General features: G+C 44.4%; 1 protein-coding gene across 10 annotated transcripts in view; it reads right to left on the bottom strand.

Moving 5' to 3' along the window:
- The window catches only part of mgat3b (beta-1,4-mannosyl-glycoprotein 4-beta-N-acetylglucosaminyltransferase b), a 78602-nt gene that overhangs the window by 13671 nt on the left and 45561 nt on the right, over nucleotides 1-19370 (bottom strand). The window contains exon 1 of one of the 10 annotated variants that reach the window (XM_037090268.1): nucleotides 9300-9647. The exons of 7 other annotated variants lie outside the window; for them this stretch is intronic. In XM_037090268.1, coding sequence (XP_036946163.1) covers nucleotides 9300-9409 — 110 coding nt within the window. In that variant the 5' untranslated portion in view covers nucleotides 9410-9647. Of the gene's footprint in view, nucleotides 1-4920; nucleotides 5044-6380; nucleotides 6522-9299; nucleotides 9648-19370 lie in introns of those variants that run through there. 2 more of the 10 variants (XM_037090622.1, XM_037090450.1) reach the window with 2 other exon arrangements.

Genomic DNA, 19370 nt, shown 5'->3' with positions numbered 1-19370 from the left:
CTTTACATTTATTAATCAGAGCGTCCACAATCATCGCTCTGAATCAGCCGGGAGCTGTGAAAAGTAACAGCTGATTGTTGCTGTTTGCACAAGCTCTCTTCACCTTCCTCTCTTTTTCTGTCCCTTCACCTCCCTGTCGAATCGCCTCCCAGCGCTTCAGTGGCGGGGATGGAGTGAGAGCTGACTATACTACAAACAGCGGTAAAAAGAAGAAAACAAGCTGAGTGACACGTTCTGTCCGTCTGTCTGATCGATCGTGTCAATCTATTTCCGTGCTACGGACGGCATCGACTCACAGCTAGACACACACGTCTTAAATTAACCGCACCCATTCCATCTTTTCACAGCACAGTCATACGCCAAAATATTTAGACACTAACTGGCACAGGCCACATGACGGCTCAGTTCACGTTTCGTGCACAAAGTCAAAGTCATTTCGCTTCACGGCGACACTACGTGACATGACTGCTCCCGCCATCGCTTCAAAATCAACTTCAAGCTCCAGTGGGTAATACTACAAGAGGAGGACGGGGTAGATATCATCAGATATTACACAAAAGGTGTCTGACAGAGACAAAGGAGGTGGCAGATCCTATCAAACAGGTGCTGGTTCCAATCTGGGATGTCCCGGATCCTGTTTCGGCAGGATCTGGCACAAACTACGCCCTGCCCTCAATCCACCATACTGTTCTGCTACTGTTCAGCGTTTTCCATCGCACGCTTTTGTATTTACAGCCTGCAGCTTCACCGCTGTGGTTCACTCACCACTCGTCAGCATTTCATTCATGTGGGTGATAGCCCAGCACCAAACTGGCGCATGTGAGCAGATAAATGGCGAACGTAAGAAGCATTTGTGAGCTAAAGAGCCAAATATTTCCATCAGTTGTGGGTGGAGACCAAATCCGAGCTAAAACAAGAGTGAATATTGGAATTGGCTTCATAATTTGGACTGAAATCTAATTGGTCACAGGTTCGTAAAGGCGACCGACAGAGACACGTTACAATCAGCTCACATGTGGGCAATAAAACTGATTAATGCAAGTAAATTACAGTTGTTGAACATGTGAATGTTGCAAGTATATTTGGCCACACTGAGAATCCTGCTTTTGGGCGGTCCAGTGAGCTGTACATAATGTATGCTAATGATCATGCTGATTAAATGATTCGATTTAATTTCCATCCTGTAGCTTTTCATCGAGGACGATAAAGGACAGAGGGAAGAAGTGAACTGAAAGAAGAGGAATCAGAATTTTCACGGATGTGTGGCTTCTCATGGAGGACCTGCTAAGTGTGGACGATACGAGAGATGAGGAGACGGATAGAACGTACTGATTTCTGCAGAGCGGGACGGACCAGACAATTCTTATCGGGTTCTGTTTGTAAGCGTCTGCCTGATCCATTTCCCCAACATTTTTCTGTCTGTTGCAATGACAAAAATGGACTCAACAGAGCATAAAAGTGGGTTCGAAGCTTCTGAATATGAGCATCTGTCTTGGCTTTGAGTGGGATTTCCTTTTTATCCAGGCACAGGCAGGGCCGGGTCAAGGAAACGGGGACACTCGATGCTTACACAGCAAGATTTATTATTGTACCCTCATCCATCTTCGCAAAAAACGCTGGACATCTGAACACATTAAGCATACAATGTGCAGGGGAAATGAAAAGACAAAACACTGAGCTAACGGGTGGGAGAGAAAACGAGCCAACTCTGCCAGTGACCTCCCAGCAGTGCATCGCGTGAATCTGAAGTAGCTTGTTCAGCACAACCCACCCCCTCCAACCAACCCACCCCGAGGATCCTGACTGCTGGATGTGAGACAAGGAGAGGAGAGTGATGGGGAGTGTGAAGAAGAGGCAGGGGAGGAGTGAGGTCCAGCTGAAGATGGGGGAGGACAAAGAGGAAGAGCAGGGAGAGGATGGGAGGTGGTGGTGGTGGTGGTGTGGAGAGATGTGGTCCAGTGGAGGGAGGATGGCAATGAATGAGGCATGAGTTGGTGCCGAGAGGGGCGAATGTCAGGGCAGAGAGGAGACGAGAGGACGGAGAGTGCTGCTGCTCTGACAGGATGAAGCATTTTACAGTCGTGTGCTGCATTAACTGAACATTTTGAGACCGAACAACAGCCTCAGATTCATTTTAACAGCTGAAAACGGATGCATTTAGATCCTAACAGGAGTGGAAATAGTCAGTCTATAGTCTTGTCGAAGTCCTATAATCTGAAAGTGAATCATCAGAGTTTGGACAAGTATGTGTTGGCTACGAAGTCCCGAGTCAAGTCAGGTAAATTCCAAGTCAAATCAAGTCCCAAACTTTTGGTTTTGGTCTGCACTGCTAATCACAACATGTTTCTCTTGTTCGCGAAGCCTCATTGGCTGCTTGGCTGACTGATTCAAAATGAATCTGTTGGCAGACCTCGGGAGGATCTCAGGTTAGTCCAAGTCAAACAGAGTAAGTCCAGTTGAAATCAAGTTTCATCCCACGAATAAATGAATGTTTTGGTGCGAGTTGCCGAGATCTGGAGATGTCGTCCGTAGAAATGTCTGCCGTTTCTTCGATACGATGGAGCAAGATGGCACTCGGCATGTACAAGCATACATAAAAAAACAAAACAAAAAAAAACAAAGAGAAGGACACCGGCGTCTCTTTCCAGAAAGTTTCCAGAGAATCCACTGATGTTGTTGTGAGCAGTTTCATGGTGGAACTATTTTCTCTCTATCAAACTTCGGCTGACAGCCATTTGAAGAGGATCCGGTGCTTTGTGACAGCGTGGGATGTAAACACTGACGGTTTCCTCCTCAGCTGAGCTGTAACATCGGCTGGCTTTAAGTTTCAGAGAGATCCTGACTAACACAGAATCGGCACATGGTGACGATGAAGTAATAAGTTATATTGGTCGGGACGCCATTTGTCCTTAAATAAGATTCTGGTGCTCTTTTTCAGGTTATGTTGTGGGAAGGAAATGTGTCCCACGCTCCCTTTGTTTTCACTCATCCAGCCCTAATACTGCAGCACTGGCACAAATCTGCAACCATCAACAGATAGAGACATTTTCACGTTGTGTAACTACTCCATTTTCTTTTTCCGAGATGCTGTGCTGCCCTTTTTCGAAAATCTAAACGAAGCATACATAATACCTCTGACATGAACACAAATCATTCATGGGAGCGAAGAGGATGAGAGGGATGAAGAGATGGGAGCAGAAGGGAGAAAAGAAGACAAAGGAGAAGAGGAGATGAGGTGGAAGCTGGTGGTGTTTTGGTCCATCACTGAAGCACTGCGCCACCTCGTCTTCCACTGCCACATCCTCTCTGCGACTCCTTCACTTCCCCACGATTATCTGTCATCTTCAATTCCCCCTCACATTTGCTCCCTCTGTCACTCCGCTCTTCTCCGTCTCCCCCCCAAAAGCTCGCAGTTAAAAAAGACAAAGAGGGCGGAAGCGAGCGGTGAATCAAAGTCTCATCTCTCGCACGGAGAAATTGAAAGAAACAGTGACGGAGAGCAAAGTGAAAGGGGTTTTTCTTTCTTTCTTTTAGCAAAAATGCATGTCAGATTTGGGGGATGACCCAAAGAAGAGTCACAGAATAATGCATGAAATCATTTTTTTTAAATGGCAAAAGACACCGTGTTGATCATCTCATATAAACTGCCAATGCAAAGCAGTTCTCAAACTCCTGGAGGACGTTTACTATCATAAGATTTTTGCTTTAAAGTGTCAAAAAACAACTGTTGCCCCCGAGCATCACCAAGAGGAGTGATTGTTGGTGCCTCTGTTGAAAAGACAACAGAATAATTTCTGCTTTCCTTAATGCTGAAGAACAACAACAACAACAACACAGTACAAACTGTGAGTTATTCCAGTCATCCATCCTTCTTCGTCTGCTTCTCTGGGGTTGGGTCACATTGGCAGCAGGCTCAGAAGGTTATTCTGGAAGCCCTTCTCCCCAGCAACACTTCCCAGCTCCTCCTGGGGAATCCGGAGACGTTCCCAGGCCAGATGAGATACATTATCCCTCCAGTGAGTTCTGGGTCTGCCCAAGGGTCTCCTCCCAGTTGGTCATGCCAAGAAAACATCCAAAGAGAGGCGCCAAGGAGGCATCCTAATCAGCTGCCCCGAACCACCTCAGCTGGCTCCTTTCAACTCAAAGAAGCAGCAGCTCCACTTTGAGCTCCCTCCAGATGTCCGAGCTCCTCATCCTATCTCCGAGGATGAGCCACTCTTATCCTAGGACTCATATTCTCTTGGTCTCTGCCCAAAGCTTGTGATCATGGGTGAGTGTTGGAATGTAGATCGAGCGACAAACAAAAAGCTTCACCTTCCAGCTGACGTCCAGCAGAACCGCCGATGTTTCACCATTTTCACCATTCCGTCAGTCTCACGCTCACTTGTGAACAAGACCCCAAAATACTTGAGCTTAATCATTTACTCTCTAATGGAAATGGATCGCCAGTTTAACTTCCTTTTCCTGGGTGGCTGTGCACCCATTGGCAGACAAAACTGTACAGGGAACCAATGCAAACGCAGACGCAGGTGCAACTAACATTTACGGTGAAGCAGAAAACGTGTCTGTTGTCACTTCACATTAATGTTCCTGGCAACGAACAGTAGTTTTACTGCTTCAGATGTTTGTTGAGCGTTGGAACATAACTGGAATGTTTAGCTGTGTTGTTTGTGTGGATCAGGTGTCTTTTGCAGAAGAGGAAGAATAACAAGAGAACAGTTGAATCATCAAGGAACAAACCACCAGCCACCTTTCAAACAGGTGTAAACACATAAAAAAAGGTTCAAAACTCTTGGAGAAAACTTATATTCAATACTTAAAAGTTTTGAAGAGTTTAATTTAAAAAAAAGGAGGAAAACTGACGGCATGATTTACCAAACACCACGAGCCCGTCACCACAGCATATTCAAGAGCACTTACAAGCAGAGACGCATTTTCTGTCTATTGATTGTTGCCCGGGAACCTCAACGCCAACAACTGAGAGTCCAACTTATTCCATTGTTCTCACGTCACAAGCCGTCGTCAGTCTCGTTGCAAACCTTCCTCTCCACTGCAACACTGCCTGTCGGGCTACGCACAGGGTGGAGCTCTACATGTGAGACATGTGGGCCCGCCTTCAGATAGCCCTCATAAAGGGAAACATGATTGATATCTACATGGGTATCTGCCGAGCTGGATTGGTGATTATTTTGGTTCAAAGCAAATTTAATACATGGGACCGTCCCTGGTTTAGCATCTTACCTGCCTCCATCCTCTCGGTTTCGGTAAATCGACATGGCACTTTATTGAAATATGACGAGGCTGAAACACCTGACTAACCTGCTGAGTACAAAGTGCAAAGCAGAAAACCCAGACAACAGGGTACCGCTGGACCGACGGCAGAGAGACAGTCGAGTGATTTTGTCTTGTGTGTGTGTGTGTGTGTGTGAGTCAACTTGCGTTTAAAGTTTCTGACGTCCACGTCTTTCAAACTTCACTGCCCAGTTTGTTAGCAGAGGGTTTTATGTCCAGTGTCCACACCCAAGGTAATATAACCCTGGTGACGTCATGATTGGCAGCATGGTCTTATGGCTCATTTGTCATCGCACAATGCGGGGTTGTACCAACACCTTCATGCTGCACACATAAACACGCAGTGCATTATTTGAATCTACGCCGGCGTGCGTGTCACCTCCACCTCTCCTCGTCCAGCTGCGGTCCAATCACAGTCGAGTGCAACAGCTTGATCTGAGTAAAACTCCCCACAACAAGTAGGAGCTGAACCTCTTCTGTAGAACTGAGGGCTCAGTAAAGTGAAGATTGTTTTGCTGTAATCATTTTTATATTTACTAATATGTCAGAGCAAATAACGACCCAGCTGAATGTACGATGGGTTTGGCGGCATCAGACCTCAAACCTCAGAGTCGAACTTGCACTGAGGCTTTTTTTTCCAAATGAGTCAGTAATCATGCTTTTTTGGCACAGCGCTCCGGTTAGATGTCGCATGTTGATGTTCATCATAAACTAATCAAGACCTCTCGAGGGACACGAAGCTGAAAATACATTTTAAAGTATGCAGGAAGTGTGGTCTAGCCAGCGATGGGTGAGCGCTCCGGAGAAAAGCCAACAACTGTCACGGTATAAAAAGTGATATTCATATTCACTCGATGTAGATTTTTAATGCATTTTACATTCATTCAGACTGTGCGTTTGCTTTAAGAGCTCCTTTTAGTGCGCAGCTGTAAATCTCGCCATCCGATCAGAGATAAACCTGTTTCACTCTGCCTTTGTTCCTTTCCTTTCCTTATGTTTCCTACCTGCTGTAAGGAAAAAAAAAGCACTTTAGGAAGAAACAGCCTGATAAAAGCTGTTTGAAATCAGGGCAGGTTAACACCACTCACCCGTCTGCACGGCGATAACCAGCCAATCAAAACTGGGCATGTGTTCAGGTCTGGAATGCATTGAATTGAAGGAAGAGGACATTTTCAGGAAACTACTGTCCGTGTGTTTTCATTCAGGCCGGCTTGAGTTCCTGTGTTTATGCAACTGAATTTCTTTATTTGAGGAAAGTCTGACATCAGAGGAGGTGGAGGGCGGAGCGACGGCTCCTCTCCCCGACAACACTTTTTAACAAGGTTTATCTTATCAGTTCGGCCATATACTTTCATCATCGCTCCTCCCAGACAAAAACTTCCCGATCTCCTTTTTTTTTTTTTTTTTCTTTCTCCACCCCTCTCCGACTCTGGCTCTGTGGGAATTTTTTGAAAAGGTTCTGGGACTGCACATGGACCCGCGGAGAGTTTAGAAAAGCCCAGACCGCTGGTTCGACGAACGTAGCCCAAACATTTGGTTTGGAGACAGGGAGGCCGATTGGAGTGATAAACAACCGCAGAGAGAACGTACGTGCCAGGAGCCCTCGCACTGAACTGCTTCTAATTGCATCAGTCTGAGTGTGTGTGTGTGTGTGTGTGTGTGTGTGTGTGTGTGCGTGCATGTTTGTAAGTGCTGCCACTGCTGACCCGCTGAACCAATTTCACATTGAACTTGGTTGGTCCTTGAATTTGGGGCTCGCAGACAAAGGGGGGGGGGCACTGTCTGTCGTCATGGCTACAGAGGCTTAACGAGGGGCAAATTGCATCATTGTGCATAATGTGTGAAAACAAAACCTGTCAGTGCACACGCCAGTTTGATTTTTAGTTTCAGACAAGAGGCAAAAATCTGGACTTCACTGAATTCTTGACAATCAGACCAAAAAGAACCTCGCAGGTCAAACACTGTAAAGCTTCTGCACAAATCCAGTCCCTCATTAGAATCTAATTTGCATCCCCCTTCCCATTTCCCTCATCCCCCGTGCAACAGAGAGCATGTTGTGAGCTGTCAGTGTCAAATAAGGACCTCGTTAACTGTAAATTACCGTGATCAGCCTCTCCTCCTGCAACAGGGAAATTTAGGGGGCGTCAGATCTGGTTGAATATAATTTAGGACCAAATGAGCCCTTTTAAAAAAAACAACAAACAGTATTTTTAGATCTGAACATTCACAAAAAGCCTCCGGCCAGTTAAGCAACCCTTTGTTTGACTGTGATGTTTGTGCTGGGTGGAGGAGAGGCGGGTGGGAGGTCTGTGTCTATTTCTGTGCTGCCATCTATTGTCTGGACAGGAACAGTCACGCTGTTGTTGACTAACAACTCTAAAAGAAGTAATCAGCACACTAAACTAGCTCGGTTTCACACTGCATGACCGGTTTATCATTGTAATGGTTGTTTTATACCTTTCTGAAGCTTTCTGGTAACATGTCAATTAACTGCGGACAGACGGATACAACTTACTGCCGGCATTTCTTTCACAAACTGGCCAAAAATCAGCCACCATCATCATTTATCTACCGACAGAAGGCGACTAATCCTACACTTGATATACGGCGCACAGTTTCAGCCCTCGAATCGACTACAGCAGGAGTGCACAACCACAGTGTGTGCAGATATAGTGTTGTGTGTGTGTGTGTGCTGGCTTTGAAAAATTTTGCAAAGTCAGCAAAAGTGTTTCATAGGTGGTATGACAAATGATGCAGTACCTCTCCGATGTGCTTACAGGCTTTTGTTTTATAAGAACTCGAGGCAGTAAAGCTTCACTGTGTGTGTGTGTGTGTGTGTGTGTGTGTGTGTGTGTGTGTGTGTGTGTGTGATGATGCCACACAGTCACCTTGACTAACCCCCCCCCCCCCCCCCCCCCCCCCCACCTCTTTTCCCCTTCTCTTTCAAGCACAAAGAAAACTCACAAGCATCTTTTACCACATGGGAAAGGCTTTTGGCATCGTCTCATCTGAACTACAAAGTGTCTCTCGGCTTTATCCAGCACCACCCACAGTCTCTGGCCAGTCGGTCCACCTCACCTAACAAGCACCCTTGGAGGGGGATATTGAAACAAAACAAAGCACCTTGGGTGCAGCAGTTAGTGAGACAAACTTCTGACCAGACAATCACAAGTTTGGCCCAATTAAAGCGTCTTTACGTGGCTCTGGAGACAAAAGGAACCAACTTGTGATTGCTCTGTGCGGAACAGCACGACCCGCCTCAATGTGAGCGACAAACTTTTAACAGGCCACATTTTTGTTTACGAGACATGAAGCGACAAACCAGTTGGGGGATTTCTGTGGCACATTTGGAATACAAAGCGATTGCTCTTCATGGGTTTCACTGTCAAAACTGACAAAAGAAAGAGTGCCAGCGACAGGTGGGAAAGCGAAGGATGACACACGGGTTGGGACACAATAGGGATGTGTATATCCACAGTGACAGCCCGTAATGTCATATCCCTTTCATATGCTGGAGGTCGGAAACAGAATAGCTCTGTAATCGAAAACCGACAGTATGTAAAAGGTATCGGGTTGATGCAGATCAGGTCAGAGTTTAACAGAAATTAATGTCCGCCTCCGTCACCTCGTCTCAGGATTAAACACAGATAAAACCTGATAAATGGAGGATGTTGCTGCCGAGCAGATGGTGACCACTGTGGAGGAACCTCAGCATGTATTTATTCAATGTTAGTCATGCAGTATTTCTCAGATCATTACTGAGAGCTCAACATGCACAAGTTAATATCTCTGGAGCTTATTGCCTTTTTCAATAATACACTTTGGGGGCTCCTTTTGTAATTATTTCTGACTTCTTAAAGACAAAGTGACTAATCAGTTAATTAAAGAAATAAAAAGTCTAATCCACGATCAAGATCATCATCGGCTGCAGCCAGAGGTATTTAATTGTACCGCGGGGACTAAAACCTGAAATCTCATTAACACTTTTTTTTTTTTTTTATACAGACCTTGTTTTCTTGCAGGTTTTTTTGTTCCAAAAATCCATCTGATGATCCGACAAACAAGCGCCGCGTGAAATTGAAACTGGCTGAATGTGGAAAAGAAAAATCTGAATCATGGAATCTGGATCATGAATGCAGCAACAACTCCTCTAGCGATGGACGAGTTACGTAAAAGTAAAAGTTTAACGGAACTGATCCTCCCAACACCAGAGAATAAGATTAAATCTTCACTCTGTCATAGGTGGCTGCCTCCATGAGCAAACAAAGCGGCTTCACTGGTAGAACTTGAAACTTTACCCAGGCCGTCACCTGGAATGCTGAACTTCCTCGTCTACACTTTACCCCTCCTTCTCCAAACATGCCACGTGAGTGTGCATACACACTTTGACAGTTTTACCATGAAACAATATATCATTGCATGTCTATTAAATCAACAAGGAACACTGCTCTTCCTCCTGTGGTATTAAAGGAACAGTTCACCCTCATGCCAATGGAGAGCCGGGTGTTGGCAAAAATAGTGTTCTCCTGAACAGATGAAGTAGCTGGGGACTTGTTTTAAACCTTTAAAAAAAGTGTTTGGAAGCCAAGAGATCACAAATTGTTTTTCCCAAGAATTCAGTCTAACTGGTCCAACCACGAACCATCGATGTCATTTACACCAGCAACAGGAAACACGTCTGACTGCCTCATGTATGAACTCTTCAGCAGGACAGAAATATGAAATTCTATTTATTTGGTCCCTTTAGGAGACAGGAGAGTAACAAATATTTCCTCTCTTCAGTCTCTCTGTTTTCCTTTTCATTCACTATCACACCCATCAGAACCTCGCAGGCCAACCAAAGCTGACGGAGGTTGAACTGTCCAGGAAGTTACCAAGAAATTAATGTATGTTGACAATCTGCCAATAGGAAATGATACACGCTGACTGACATCGAGTTTAACTTGTTCAAAAACTGGGACTGTCGTAGCTGCCATGGATGTTTTCATCCAAGCATTTCTAGCTGTTCGCACAGTGCTAACACTGTATGATCTCCAGCAGGAAGGTTTGTTTGGCGTCCGTGCTCGTAATGCATGTTTACTGGAGGCTTTTTCCTGGATCCACCTGGCCGGCTGCCATGCTTGATTTGCGGCTTCTGAGTCATGTTGGACCTTGTTGGTTCTGATGGTGTTAAGCTGTTCTTGACATACAGTATGTGATGCTTCGAGCTGTAGCTTTTGGATGAGTGCCACACAGCACGTCGGCCCTGAGTGCATCGCAACATGACCGAAAGGCATTTTGGCCACCGCCGAACCACAAGGCTTGTTAGCGTCGTCTCCACACGTTGTGATGGATTTGTTGGATAAAAGCATCCATAAATACCAGAACCAAACCTTGACTTTGACCTGACTTTTTGTTCCAGCATCCTGTGACTTGCTCCCATGGGTGTGTTTACACAGGATAAGGTGTTCAAATATAGCTGCACATTCATGTCAAAGAAGGCTTTTCACAGAGTGCATTTACTGGGGGAGAAAAAAAAAAAAAAAAAAAGAAGTTTATCTCTTCCAACTTTCAAGCCCATAATGCCGGTGCATTAGCGTCTTTCTTTCCCTGGATCCACTTAGCTGACTGCCACATGATTGATTTGCGGCTCTTAAAGTACATTAAACTTATCGTATCAAATTGTGATAAGTAGTTTTTATATGAATGTGATATTGCTTTTAGAGGAGTGCTGCGTAGGGTTTGATAGCTTCTTCCTCTCTGTTCCATTCGCATTGTGGAACAAAAGCGACCATCAATGTCAAATCTGACAAAAAAATCAGGTGACTTTAAAAACTTTAATGCGCGATTTGCTGCTTTTAAGGATCCAAAATGGCAGATTTGAATACTGACTCAGCTCGTATACCTCTTGTCGCAGAGCACGAGTTCCTCTTTGTCATTTTTTTCCTGAGTTTTTGTTTGCACGTGCAATCAGAAGTATTATAACTTTTGCCAACCAGAAATTAAAAAAGAAGAAAAACTACAACAGTGTCTAAAACAAGTGTCCGTCATCGAAGACGCCGTACACAAATCCAGTATCGTTTTACTTGTAACTTCAAGTTCACAAGTATTTGTTGCAGAGCCCCCTCGGTTGGGGTCAGGAGAAGATCATGTTTTGGTTTAAGATACCCGTTTTCGGTCGCCACAAACACGTCTGGAGACGCCTGACTCCCTGACAAAAATATATCCACCACAATCTCAACGGGAAACTTCTTGTTAAAAATCTCCACGGGTGTCACGCTTACAAATGTTGAAACACAGTCTCAAAACTGCCGCCACCATCCTCTCAACCTCCCGACGTTTCCTGTGGCTGTTCCTCCTACTGCAGCTACATGTAGAGCTCTTCCTGTCTTGCCCCGCTCTAACTCCAGAATATCAGAGTACATTCTTCTCTCGACTCCGTTTTCTGCAGCAGAATCGGGGAATTCAGCTCTTATTCTCTGGGCTTAAGGGTCACTGGTTTGGTGAGTCAGATGTCAGGAGAAAGCCAGCGTGCTAAGTGGGTTTCAATAATGCAGGCATGGTGAGGGCCCCAGAAAGTGTGTGTGTGTGTGAGTGTGAAACTGTGTGTATGTCGAGATAGAACCAGGGTTTTAGGTGTACATGGATATTGGGAAGTGCAGGGCTGGAACTGCAGCGTGAATGCGCGCTGCCTCCGAGAGATTTGGTGCGTGCGAGGAATATTGTTTGGGTGTGATTTAGAGTGTGTGTGTGTGTGTGTGTGTGTGTCTGTGTGTGTGTGTGTGTGTGTGTGTGTGTGGACTGAGGTGGGAGGATGGGGGAACGCCGGTGGAATGCCTCCATCCCTCCAACCTCATCTATAATTCAGCTCCGTGGCGGTCCGTGAGGTCTTTCTCTCGTTCTCCCCCCCCCCTCGTTCGCTCTCTCTGCACTGAAGGTGGAGACAAGTGTTCCATGGTACATTTCACCGTCTCTCCCCATCTATCCATCCCCATCTAACGCTCCCTCTCCAGAGGCCTCCGGCAGCTGTGAGCAGCGGCCCGGTGAATTTCACCGAGTGAAGATGTTGTGAACATACAGAATGTACAAAATGTGGCATGTTCTCCGCTGTGTTACATCCACCTTGAGTTCATATTGTGTCCTTGAATTCAGGTCTATACTTTTGTGTTTAAAGTACGTTGTGTTTCCCTATTTAACATGTTATGTAAAGCACTCGTGTTTGTGTATTAAACCTGTTATATAATTAAGCTTTAGCAGTATTGCCACGATGACTAAGCTTTGATTCTTGCCCAGCAGGACCACTTATTTGCATCCGTTTATCCCGTTTCCAAAAAAAAAAAACACAAAACAGATTGGATTTGTACTGAAAGGCAAATAATGCACATTTAAGACATTATCAGCGATACATGTGATAAAGGGAGATTTTACTTTTTGTGCTTCCATAAAGTTTGGGGACTTAAAACATAAGAGATGAAACAAAAAAAAAGGCTAAATTGACGATGCAGAGGTCAAAATATCGCTTTTAGTCACTTTGGGCCAAGCTCTAAAAAACTGCTGCTAGACAGGCTTTTATTAAAAATTTGGACTGTCCGAGTTCAACCTGAGATATTGTTATTTTCTCAAGATTATCTTCAAAGTCAAACAATACAACTCTTCTCTAGGGTACCGAATAGTTGGAAGCCTTGAAGCGTCATTCATAACCGCAGCCCGACTGATATTTCAGCTGGCAGATATCATCACAGGTCACATCGGTATCGACTTACAAAGCCCGGTATGAAAACTCTCTTTTTAGGGATAATATAAAGCAGAAAAAAGACACAGGTGTCATTTAAGACGATAAGAGGTTATTGTGAACCTGTAAAGTATCCTTCCTCCATTACACATCATAACATTTGAGGGCTCATGAAGACGAGGTTACACTAGCATTTCCGAAATAAATTCACATGAAGTATTTCTCGAACAGAACTTGCTGCTTCAAGCCACATTTGTTGTTTTTTTTTTGTTTTTTTTTTCATTCACATTTTCTCTGCCATCGCAAGCAGTTTGGGTCATTTATATTCATTAGAGAATGTTGATTTAATAACAAAAACTCTTGTAATCCAATAAATCAGTTTAAGCAGATGGAGGATTTTATTAAACAGTTATTCAACGCTACGTTTGGAAGCCTCAGCCGTGGTGTTCTCCCCAGGTTGACTTCCAGCAGTGACATGTAATATGTAAAACAAATAATCACCACCCATTGAGACAATATTGCTACACTTGTACCAAGTCTATATAATCGCACAAATCAAACACAGTCTTATCTTTAACAGTAACAGTAGAAGCAGCAGCAGCCCGATGGAGGAATGACTGCAGTGCTTTGTTTTGAGAATATTAGCAGCTGAAGTGAACAGCAGCAGCAACAGCAGCAGCAGCAGCAGTGATGGTGGTCTGTGTTTGGGTTTTATGTCCCTGTATAAGTTTTGTTTGTAACTATAAAAGCTGCACAGTCATTGTACCTCCGGGACAATAAAAGCCTCAGCTGAACTCCATTTTCCCCTCTCAAGGCTCGTTCAGCCGTTCTCCCTTCCTCACTTCCTTCCTTCCCTCCTTTTCTTTCATTTCAACTTTCTCTTTACATTCTGACACCAGCAGTCTGCAGAGGCACCGCCGACATGTTCTGACCCTGATCCCGCCTCAGCTGCACTGTACCATTTTCCTCTGTTATTACTTTTTTTTTTTTTTTGCTCCATCTCTGCAGTGTCATCCCAGAAAAAGGTGGCTCTCACTTTAATGGAACACTGTCCTCCTTTTTTTTTTTTCCCCCTTCCTTCCCCGGAGTAGCTTCAATTTAAATGTCATGTTCCCGCAGGCTGCTTGTTTTTTTCTCTTGTACGTTGATTAAACTTCCGGCTGCTGCTCAAAAAAGCTGTAAACTTATTGTTATGCTTTATTATTAAGGCTGTTATTTAATATCAGGGATGACGGCTGTTTTACTAAACTGCGCTTTAGGTTGTGGAGACGTGTTGTCCAGCCGGGTTCAGTGTGTGTGGGTCCAACTCAGGTCCACTTAACAAACTACAGACTGATGTTAACATGGGTGAGAGGCGCTGGAGGGATTACTAATCCCTGACTGTCGGGACATCAGGACTCAAAAGGCTCCCCGCTGCAATTAAGTGGCGTGTCCCCTCAGAGTTGCCGTAGCGAAAGAGTTGTTGTTGTTGTTGTTGTTGTTTGTGAGAGGAAATGAAAAGAATTATGTTGCTCCCGTTTATTATGTCCTTATTAAACCAGCTCAGTGAGGAGAACACAAGACACTCGATTAAATCTGTGGCAGCAGTGTTGCTCTGAGTCGTGTCTATTTAATACACAGTTTCCTTAACTTAGCTTCCTTGGCTAGTCGGCCAACGTCGTTTAAAGCGGATGAGGGTGAACAGAGCTAAGTTGCGGCGCAGGGATGTATATCAGAGGTTATGGGAGATGGTTTCCTCTGCAGGGTGAGAGAGTTTGGAGATTCGTGTTCGGGACAGCGAACAGAGAAACACAATCAGCTACAGTGTCGAGCTACTGAACAATCGCCGCCTTAGAACATGTTTAACTTCAGACATCGTCATGTGCCAATTAGGCAGGAACGGCCCAACCTTCGCCAGAGGTGCTCGGAATTGTACCAAGTCTTAAACTCTTTGTCATCTGTGCTTACGTGACAAACTGGCTCAGTTTCTTCAGGCATCGTTCATCTCTCAGCCTGGAACTGGCAGCTTTCCCTGCTCCAAGCGTCACTTTTATGTGTAATACGTAAATAAAAACACATTGTTTATGTGCATTACGTGATAACTGAATAAACACATGAGGTTTGACTGCATGAGGTCTGCAGTAATCTGATTCAGTCAGGCTCACATCAATGATTTATTCTGTTCATATTGACTCAAATTGATGGAAAAACTTTGCAATAAATCAGATTCTTGACATTGAACTTGTGTTATATGATTAATGGGGAATTTCCATGTAATTAAGATACTTAAGGTCTCTGTTTTACATATAAATATTATTTTTCTGAGTGTAGATTAAAAAAAAAACATATAAAATAATCCTATCTGTATGTCTCCTCCGCTCTTTTGTTGAAAATATCAGTCTCACTTATTCGACACCTAAGCTCAAACCTATTACAACCAGAACTTTTAAAACTTGAATTGCTCTAACTTTAAAGAGGCTCTGTGGAGCGTTTGCTACAGACAGAGGCGATCGAGACGAGGCGATCGAGCATTAAGTCACAACCAGGTTTGTACAGGCAGCTCAGGCAGACAGCAGAAGGTCTCAGTTTCACGTCGCATTACAATCCACTCACATGTGGACATATAATATAAGAAAACTGATATGATACTGTGACACTGAGCCCCTTTGGTCTTGAACTTTAAGTGCTTGTGATGCTGCTGAAAGCTCGACCTCGTATGAGGATTATTTTGTCAGTCACAATGTTAAAAAAAATGAAGTTTCACGATCGACAGACTGAAAATCATGAATATCTCAGAAACAGTCGCACCTCAGCCAGAATGTGGTCGATCTGCCTCTGAAGTCAGATGAGGCTCGATTCCTGTGTTATGAATTTTAAAAAAAGAGAAGTAACATTATACAAGACCTCGCTTACAGTAACTCACTTATGCAGCTTTGTCAGCTAACGTTAGACATCTTATATAAGATATGTTACATATTTGATGAAGCCCGCTGTGATTGAAAAGCCGAGCGCTGAAATGTTATTTTTTCTTGGATAAAGAGTGTCAGCAAAAGAAAAGAAACACACACACATAAAAAAGCAGTGAAGCCTGCAACTCTCGCTGAAAGTTAGCAGAAAAAGTTGGAATCAGATTCCTCGTCTTGCATCTTCTCAGCGCCGCTGATCTGAGTTCAGCTCTCCTCCCTCCTTCTCCAGAATGTTCTGTCTTGAAAAGCTAATAAGACAACCCTGCAGACGTGCTGATCTCAGTTCAGCTGCCGCAGCCTCCGGTCTTGTTGACTGAACACCAAATTAAAAAGGTAAGCCAATTATACATCTGTGGCCTACAGGGGAAACTTCCCTCCACTACAAAAGGCTTCAACGTCCGTCTTCCCAGTTCCCAACAATCCCCTGCACCGCCGTACATCACTGTGCCGCTCCGCTAATGAACCCGGCTCTCTTAAAAAGCAATCTCCACTGCAGTGATTCACTCCTTCAGCCATTTGCAAGCATCCATCCTCCTCCGTTTGCCACGCCCACTCGCTTCGGCTCTATATATATTAAAAAAAAAAAAAAACAGGGCCGACCGCTACATCTCCAGCTACGGTTAGCCCGCGACCGATCTGCATTGTGAGTGTATGGCGGCCTCAGCTGACTCACGCTGGTGTTGGTTGTAATAACAGGGCTCTGCAGATCATCCTGACGGTAAACAAACACGCTCTCCTTGCTGCAATTCTTTCCCCAGGTGTGTCATTATTTTTCAAGACAGGATGAAAACACCAATTCTCTCTCACAGATTTTTTTTTCTTTTTTCTTCCCAGTTCCTCTCCCACCTTCCTGTCCTCCCTCTCTTCCTCCTCGGATGCCTGCTGAACTGAGAATTGTTTGCTGCGAGGACTGCCGCCTCTGTTTGCGCCTGAAGTATTGAAGTCATTATTTTGGCTTGCGTGTGTGTGAGTACAACAGAGATGGATGGTTGGGTGACGGTGGTTCTTACTGTGGATGTGCATCCACCTATCGAGACACGCAGGCCTCGCCGTGTCTGTCTGTGTGGGAGAAAATTAAACGGCAGCAGACACAAGTGGGTTTTTACTGTCAACTCTCCGGGGTGTGTTTGTTTACCCGTGTGAACACACAGCGCGGCGCGAGCCAAGCTTCTGTGAAAAGCGCACCTGCTCATGCTCGTAGTGTCCTTTTCATCTGTTTTTTTTTTTTTTGAAAAAAAAGCCACCCCCGCTTTACCTTTTCATGAAATCAGTCGGGCCGGCTAACGATCCGGTAAACTGGCCAAGGTCAAGACACCAGCTCAATACTCGTCAGTGACACTCCAATCAAAATGGCTTGCATGTAAATTGAGCCTGATTAGACAGCGCACAGTCACACAGGCTTGGGATTAGTTTAAGTAGGTCAACACCTAAAAAACACTGGGCTGAAGGATTCGCTGACACACTTCTATTGTGTGTGTGTGTGTGTGGCTTCCATTGTTATTACGGAAACAGGAAGATGGAAGCTGAAAGGTTCCATTTTGGCTCCGGTTAAGCCTTATGGTCTTTGCATTAGTGTACAGTCCAGGCAGTTGATTTGCTGAAAGCACAGAATCGGGCCTGATGGGCCCAGAGAATGGCGCCTTTGTGTCCAGCGACTGCTGCTGTGTAATGTAAAAACACAACACTGAATGCCGAGAAGTGGCCGCGCTGGTTTAAAGCAGCCCACAGTCGTGAAATCTACCACCATACATTCAATTCCTGCAGCAGTTGCTCAATTCAGCTCTAGTGCGTCGGGGTAAGTGGGCACTCTGACGCCGGTAAATGTAATGTGCTCTGCAGCGGCGGAGACGAGGCACGCCGCTGGGAAACAAAGTGGCGGACAGGAGTCAAGGGTTTCACCTGAACGCAGCCCGTTCGGCCTCTGCAACCGTTTTTAATCACAGGTCGATGGAGGCACTCCACTGACGGAGAGAGTGAGAGTGAAAGTGAAGGGACGGTGATTAGAGAGGGGAAAGTGAAAGGCGTGAAAATCAGAGGGAAACAGCTTGAGGGGTAAAAAGGGGGGACGAGAGGGCCGTCTTTAAAAGGGGAGAAGGAGGGAGGAGGAGGGAGGAGGAGGGAGGAGGGGTGGTGCAGCAGGAGGATGTGTGGCTGTGGGACGTGAGGGAGAGGAGGAAGGAGGGAGAGGAAGAAATAGAAATAAAGAAGAGAGAGAGAGATGTGGGGGAGGAATGCAGCACAAGCGCCGAATAAAGAAAGAGCCAGAAGCTCTGTGTGCGTGTGTGTGTGTGTGTGTGTGTGTGTGTGTGTGTGTGCGTGAGATCAAGACTGCAGACGAGATCACAGTGTGAAGGAGAGCTGGAGTGGGAGAGGAGGATGTGCAACAGAAAGTTCAACAGAAAGAGATGAAAGATTCGGTCTGTTTACTCGCACACAAACAACTCCAGCGCCGCAGATTCACAGATTGAGGTTAATAGCCCGATTAAGGAAACGAGATTTACACAAACCTGGAAAAAACACAACGAAAATGTTTTTTTTTTTTTTCTTTTTTAAGTTGAGGCAAAGAAAATCAAGGCGTACTTCGGTATGATAGAGTCTGTTGATGCTACAGATTTAACCTCGACTGTGTTAATTAGTAGAGATGAAACAATCAGCCGATTAATCAGTTAGTTGATTGGAGGTCATTTTTCAAGCAATCACTGAGATCATCCCAGTTTTCTAAATGTCAAGATCGACTATTCTAACCATTGACTTTGAAGAATGCATTATTATCATAATTTATAATTATTACATTTCCAGTGCACTGTCCTGCATATGCTACATACAGATCCATCACAAGCCATTGATCCGCGTGAGATATAACAGCCAACATGTCAATAAAAAAAATTATAAATTGGTATCTGCCCCAAAAATCCAGTATGGGTCAGGCTCTACTTTACTACTATTTATATTAAACTAATCAGCATATATTTTGATAATCGATCAACACTTTCTTAAATGAAAAAATTAAATTAAATTAGGAAATTAAAAATGAAATTGGGGTTCTAGTTTCTTAAAAGACATTACATGAAACATTTTGTGCATTATAATGTTTTTAAAAAGGCGAGACTAATATATATTTATATTTATGGCTGACATGATACACTGTGTGTTAAAATAGCTGATCACTAGAGCTGAAACTATTAGTTTATCAATACGCTGGTTGAAACTAATTTGCTAATTGATAACAGATAATTCCAGGTTTTCAAATGTCCCATTTTGATATGAAATTTGGAGGTTTTGGACTGCTGGTTGACATCATCTTCAATTTCAATATATTTTTTTAAATATGTATCCTAAAAATAGAATAACCGAGATAATATCTGTCACTGATTATTTACAGTATTAATCATTTTCCAACTATTGAACACATCCAAAGAAAC

The sequence above is a fragment of the Acanthopagrus latus genome, chromosome 1 (genome assembly GCF_904848185.1).
Source record: "Acanthopagrus latus isolate v.2019 chromosome 1, fAcaLat1.1, whole genome shotgun sequence".
Classification (NCBI taxonomy): Eukaryota; Metazoa; Chordata; class Actinopteri; order Spariformes; family Sparidae; genus Acanthopagrus; species Acanthopagrus latus.
The sequence above is the reverse complement of the archived record's forward strand: the minus strand, read 5'-3'. Positions and strand labels throughout refer to the sequence as shown.